This window comes from Bombina bombina, chromosome 5, assembly GCF_027579735.1.
Source record: "Bombina bombina isolate aBomBom1 chromosome 5, aBomBom1.pri, whole genome shotgun sequence".
Classification (NCBI taxonomy): domain Eukaryota; kingdom Metazoa; phylum Chordata; class Amphibia; order Anura; family Bombinatoridae; genus Bombina; species Bombina bombina.
The window spans coordinates 70,151,662-70,158,831 of NC_069503.1; the positions used below are offsets into that span (position 1 = coordinate 70,151,662).

The 7,170-nt window shown below is 37.5% G+C and overlaps 1 protein-coding gene across 1 annotated transcript; it reads right to left on the reverse strand.

The window, feature by feature from the left end:
* Nucleotides 1-457: 457 nt before the first annotated feature.
* LOC128659887 (oocyte zinc finger protein XlCOF6-like) lies at nucleotides 458-1,642 on the reverse strand (the record flags this gene model as incomplete). Its single annotated transcript, XM_053713472.1, has 1 exon — nucleotides 458-1,642. A coding segment is annotated over one exon (1,185 nt), but the record flags the coding sequence as incomplete, so codon positions are not given.
* Between the last annotated feature and the right edge of the window lie 5,528 nt (nucleotides 1,643-7,170).

A 7,170-nucleotide genomic window follows, 5' to 3' on the forward strand; every position in this document is an offset into this window, starting at 1 on the left:
AAATCCAGCACTCAAGCCGTCAGGTTGTGCACACCAAAAAAGGTTACTGTATACCTTGCAATAGCTCAAAAGTTCCAAAGAAAGGCAGCACAACCAATTATTTCAAACGTTCTTTATTCCTTTTCACCAGGAGCAGGTACAAAATACAAGACTACATTTGGGCTATCAACCCTTAGTCAAACTGGGATTTAGAAAGTAATATTTAAAATATCATCCTTTTTTGATGCATCTATTTAGAGAGCTTGTCCTCTTTAGGATAATTGTAAAAAGGTTTGTACACTGTGCATATAAAAGTTTATTTGTGTGTAAATATTTGGTGTTTTGTGATACCAGATTTCAATAAAAACCTTTTTTCCACTTTCTAAACATGTGAAAGGTTTCTTCCCTTGTGAATCCTTTTATGAGTTTTCATATTACTCATATTTGTAAAACTTTTTCCACATGTACATGTGAACGGCTTTTCTCCTGTGTGAATTCTTTCATGTATTTTCAGTTTACTCTTTTGTGTAAAACTTTTTCCACACTCTGTACATTTGAAAGGCTTTTCTCCTGTGTGAATCATTTCATGAGTTTTCAGATTACTATTTTCTGTAAATCCTTTTCCACACTCTGTACATATGAAAGGTTTTTCTCCTGTGTGAATCCTTTCATGAGTTTTCAGATTACTCTTTTTTGTAAAACTTTTTCCACACTCTGTACATGGGAAAGGCTTTACCCCTGTGTGAATCCTTTCATGAGTTTTCAGATCACTCTTTTGTGTAAAACTTTTTCCACACTCTGTACACGTGAAAGGCTTTTCCCCTGTGTGACTCCTTTCATGAGTTTTCAGATTTTCTATTCGTGAAAAACTTGTTCCACACTCTCTACATGTGAAAAGCTTTTCTCCTGTGTGAATCCTTTCATGAGTTTTCAGATTACTCTTTTTTGTAAAACTTTTTCCACACTCTGTACATGTGATAGGCTTTACCCCTGTGTGAATCCTTTCATGAGTTTTCAGATCACTCTTTTGTGTAAAACTTTTTCCACACTCTGTACACGTGAAAGGCTTTTCCCCTGTGTGACTCCTTTCATGAGTTTTCAGATTTTCTATTCGTGAAAAACTTGTTCCACACTCTCTACATGTGAAAGGCTTTTCTCCTGTGTGAATCCTTTCATGAGTTTTCAGATTACTCTTTTTTGTAAAACTTTTTCCACACTCTGTACATGTGATAGGCTTTACCGCTGTGTGAATCCTTTCATGAGTTTTCAGATCACTCTTTTTCGTAAAACTTTTTCCACACTCTGTACATGTGAAAGGCTTTACCCCTGTGTGACTCCTTTCATGGGTTTTCAGATGATCCATTAGTGTAAAACGTTTTCCACACTCTGTACATGTGAAAGGCTTTTCCCCTGTGTGAATCCTTTCATGAGTTTTCAGATTACTCTTTTCTGTAAATCCTTTTCCACACTCTGTACATGTTAAAGGCTTTACCCCTGTGTGAATCCTTTCATGAGTTTTCAGATCACTCTTTTGTGCAAAACTTTTTCCACACTCTGTACATGTGAAAGGCTTTTCCCCTGTGTGACTCCTTTCATGAGTTTTCAGATTACTCTTTCCTGTAAATCCTTTTCCACACTTTGTACATGTGAAAGGCTTTACCCCTGTGTGAATCCTTTCATGAGTTTTCAGATCACTCTTTTGTGTAAAACTTTTTCCACACTCTGTACATGTGAAAGGCTTTTCTCCTGTGTGAATCTTTTTATGAGTTTTCAGATGATTAATTTGTGTAAAACATTTGCTGCACTCAGTACACGTGTGTGGCTTCTCACCTGTGTGAATTTTGTGGTGTTCTGTAGATTTAAAAGGTTTCTCCTTTGTATGAATCATTTGGCTAGACTGTAGACTTTTCCTATCTTTAATATGTTTTGAAAGCTCAGTAAATGTGTGTGGTTTATACTCGGGGTTAATAATTTCACTAGATAAGTCAGAAATGTTGTCCTCTTGTTTGATGACTAAATTACTCTCTGTACATAATGATTGCTGCCCAGTTCCTGCCAATTCATCATCTCCTTTAAATATCGGCTGTGATATCCCCAATGTTTGTGAATAGTCATGAGTGTCTAAGACTATTGGAGTTTGCGGTATAATTCTGATGCTTCCTGTAGTGAAGGATGGATATGAACAATTCACGTGTTTGCCTACATAAAAAGAAATGGAATAAAGAAAAATAAGAATGTTTGTTTATTATAATATAATCCATCTCAATTAAAAAACATTTTTTTTACTCTCAAAAATGTCTTCCATTTTATATTTTTAAAGTTATTTACCTGTAAATCACAAATTAAAAAAGCATGACATAGAATGTAAACATTACTACATCATAGTAAACTATGCATTAAACAAAGTGCGTGTGGATAGTGTTCTCAGCCAGGGAACAAGTACATCTGTATTCTGGGCAAGAGAGGTGACATTCACCATCCTCATTTAACATTGCACAAGCAATTGCAAATACAGCCCTGCCCAGCTCATGCTCAACCAGTTGGGCGAGAACATGATGTCTTAATCATCACAGACTAATCAACAGTGTGAGATGCTTTGAGAGGGTAAGAAGAAGTGACCTTATGATAATCTTTAGCTTTTGGCTGTGGTTGTTCAATTTATATAAACAGACAAAAACTTTATTAGTTTAATAATACTCACTGTAAAATTAAGCAAACAAACTAGTGGTGGTTCTGGTGTGGGGAACACTGGGGGAGTTGTGGGTGTTCCACACATGGAAAAAGGTAGGCATAAGTGTAGTTATGGATGTTCCATGAGCAAGGTCAGGGCAGAGGAAGGTGGAGTTGCCGGTGTTCTGAGTAATGAACCAGGTCAAAGGGTGAGGTTAGGGAGTTGATGGACATGATCTGTCTAAAAGGACAGAGATGGGAGTAGTATTTTTTACCCTCCTCCTCAGCCCAATGGTGGTTGCTCCTTCTTTATAACGTCACTGACACAAATGCTCTTAAAGATTCAGATATAAATATAATAGTTTATATTTGTTTAATGAGCTATCTATTCTTATTTCCCAGTAATTAAAGTCAGCATAATATCTATTTTACTCACCTAACACATATGAGTTCATGCTGATAACAGGCTCTAATGTCTGTGCTCAGGAAGAAGGTTCCCTTATTCACCCCAGTTACATCAATACCTGATATCTCTCAGTGCTCTGTCCGTGTCTGTAAAAAGTATATTAAATGGTTTAGACAGATAATGAAATAATAATAATTCTGATAAGGCACACAACAATTCATGTGATACAGATCAGCTGATTAGGTGATTACATATGTGATGCTGATTCACCACAAGCATTTAGTACAGTTATCTCTGTGAGTGTTATAATTGCCCCTTAAATATGAATCAGATCTATACAACATAATGGAAGAAAATCTATTTAAGTGGGGCCATATCACAACTTTACAAACATATTATAATCTTTGTTTTTATCATTTATATGAAACAATATTTTATCCTGGAAGAAAATGTTAAATATCAGTTATTTAAATATAAGTTAAATTGGATACTGCAGTATTGGTATTGTACTTCCTACTAATTCTCACTGTCAGACATTTTGTCCTGTGCTCCACCCATAGTCCTTTAACTTCTCTTGGTCAATACTGAGTTGTCGTAAATCACATTGCAATGGGATGTGGGAGAGATAGGCACTAAATGTTCATTTCAATTGTTTCCTTGTATAGAGTTAAGAAAATAAAGAATTTGTGTTTACATAGAGTGATAATATAATGAGATGTTCTTTTGGCAAATTCCGTCCATTTAAAAAGGACCATAAAATATAGAAATACAAAACCACAGTTGCATAATAAAAATACAGTGCAATAAAACTTACTATGAATTTAAAAAGAGCAATAGATTGTTTTCTGATAAATGTAGCTCTGCACCTGTACCATGTGACAGCTATCAGCCAATAACAGACTCATATTTTTATATAATATGATCTCCTGCATATGCTAAGTAGGAGCGGGAGCCTCCGGTCATTTAAAAAGCTGTGTACAATTTTATAATGAAAATAAATTACAAACAGCAGTTATTTTACATAAAAATAAAGCTAAAGGTGAAATTTTCCATACACTTTATACTATTTTATACTGTGAAAGAAGAAAGAGAGCGCCTCATAGTGCAAAATATCTCTGTGCAGTTAGAGAGTGTGGTGTTATCCGGTAGAAAGATACTCACAAGTAAAGTGGCACTTTTCGTTAAGAAAGTGCAGACAGGCAGGCTGACATTTACAGCAGTCAGTACGCTGGCAAGGAGAGTGCAGTGCAGTTCCGTGGGCGTCTCGCTGTCAAAGTATCAACCGACAGGACCCTGGTGATATTAGGAGCCGTGCTCCGCGAGAGATTTCTTTGTCCCAGTATGGATTGAATCCTTTATAAAAGGGTAACTGGTGTAGGCTGATAAAAAACGTATCTGCAACGTCTCTAAGGTTTTTAAAAGCTGGCAAAGAATGGAAAACAGTCCAGACTAAGTGGTTAAAAACAGGTTTAATGGAGCTAATAACGCGTTTCTCGGCTGCTAGCTCCTGGCCGTTTCATCAGATCTGATGAAACGGCCAGGAGCTAGCGGCCGAGAAACGCGTTATTAGCTCCATTAAACCTGTTTTTAACCACTTAGTCTGGACTGTTTTCCATTCTTTGCCAGCTTTTAAAAACCTTAGAGACGTTGCAGATACGTTTTTTATCAGCCTACCCCAGTTACCCTTTTATAAAGGATTCAATCCATACTGGGACAAAGAAATCTCTCGCGGAGCACGGCTCCTAATATCACCAGGGTCCTGTCGGTTGATACTTTGACAGCGATACGCCCACGGAACTGCACTGCACTCTCCTTGCCAGCGTACTGACTGCTGTAAATGTCAGCCTGCCTGTCTGCACTTTCTTAATGAAAAGTGCCACTTTACTTGTGAGTACCTTTCTACCGGATAACACCACACTCTCTAACTGCACAGAGATATTTGCACTATGAGGCGCTCTCTTTCTTCTTTCACCCTATAGATACCTGATTCACCGCCAGCACCATGAGAAGCAGCCTGACAACACGGGATCTCTGTATTCTTTGAAGATCCTCCTGAAACAACGAACTTTCTGGTTTGCTTTTGCAATATATGTATGGACATTTCTCCTATGTTATATAACTTTTTATCACCAGATATGCAGTACATATTTTATGGTTATAATTCATAGTTTTTTCTTTTTTCACTGTATATCCTTGACAGTTTGTTTTACACCATTTCTCTTATATATCTTGAGAGACACACTATTTTTTGTCTATAACACACATTACACTCAAATAAGTCCTCTGCATAGAATTCTTGGATACACTCAGAGATTAGCACCAACATTTCTGCGACACGGTGTGACTCTTTTGCACAAAACATATTTTTATTATTTTTTTGAGGCATTTATACTCCATCACCTCACAATACACAATTGTATTATTTTTGCTACATTTTTTGGCGCACCTTATTTATATTTTATATTTTGATATAAAACATATATCCCTTCCATACTATTTTATACACCTGTAAAACAAGTCATTAGAAACACATTAAAGGGACAGCAAAGTCACAATTAAACTTTTATGATTCAAATTTTAACAACTTTCCAATTTCCTTCTATTATCAAATCTGCTTTATTCCCTTGGTGACCTTTGTGACAAAGCATATAATGCACTATGGTGCGCTAGCTGCTGATTAGTGGCACATATAAGCCTCTTGTCATTGACTCACCTTATGTGCTTAGCTAGCTCCCAGTAGTGCACTGCAGTTGCTTCGATAAAGGATATCTAGTGAATGAAGAAAATAACAAATTATGCTAACCAGATAATTTCCTTTCCTTCTGTACAGGGAGAGTCCACAGCTGCATTCCTTACTTGTAGGAAATACTGAACCTGACCACCAGGAGGAGACAAAGACATCCCAGCCAAAGGCTTAAATACCTCCCCCACTGCCCTCATCCCCCAGTCATTCTGCCGAGGGACCAAGGAACAGTAGGAGAAATATCAGGGTGAAAAAGGTGCCAGAAGGAGAAATTAAAATTTAGGGCCGCCCATCGGAGAACACGTGCGGGAGCTGTGGACTTTCCCTGTACAGAAGGAAAGGAAATTATCTGGTAAGCATAATTTATGTTTTCCTTCTTGATACAGGGGAGTATGATTTTAGAAGAGGACAATACACATCAAATTATAACAATGGGTATCGAAATAGATTCTCCCAACCCTGTCAGATTAGGGAAGATCATAGACAGCACCAACAACAATTCGATAACTTCGAGATTGACCATCAGGGAGAGACTATGACAAAATACCAACAGAGAAACCCGTTCAGACAACGACAATATAACAGTCAGAATACTGAATATTACCCCCATGGGGGCCATAGGGGACAACCACAAGAGTGGAAAGAGAACTATAGGGGGCTGCCTAACAGATTCTCTTCCCTAGCTACTCCCACATCAAGGGAAATGAATGATACATCTAGAGAGTCCCCTAGGGAAGGTACCAATACAGCATCCTTATCTTTTATAGGGATGGGTCACAACAACCTGCCAATGAGAGACCCGAAAGGAAAAAGAAAACCGATAATGTTGGAGAATGTAGATACCCCGATAAAAAGAAGGTATATCGAGGAAGAAGATCAGGGTCAAGATTCAAGAACAGACCCAAATTGGAACAGTAAATAGCCAGATCTGAGAATGATAGACCCAACGACAATATTGGTCAAATTGAAAATGAAGTGAAGGGTATATATAATTTGAGTGACACCACCCTGAAACCAGAAGAGAAGATGGTATTAGGGTTGGGTCTCTCCTATGCCCCATCAAGAGGACTAGATAAATTCCAAACATATCTCAATACTAAGGAATTTGTGAGGAAACTCACCCTTAAGAGATATTTTCTAAAATCTCCGGTAGAAAGGACCGGTTCTACCACACAAAGATCTGAGAATAGAGACCAGTATGTACATTCAGACCTCCGACCTAAGTCTGGTTTCTATCCCACCCATTGTAAGGGACCAGCCATTGAAACATTTGAAACTATGGTCTGTAACGATATTAAGAAACTAAAGTCTAAAAATGCATACAAAAAGAATCTTAGTGCAAAACAACTCAATACAATATCGAAACTCGAAC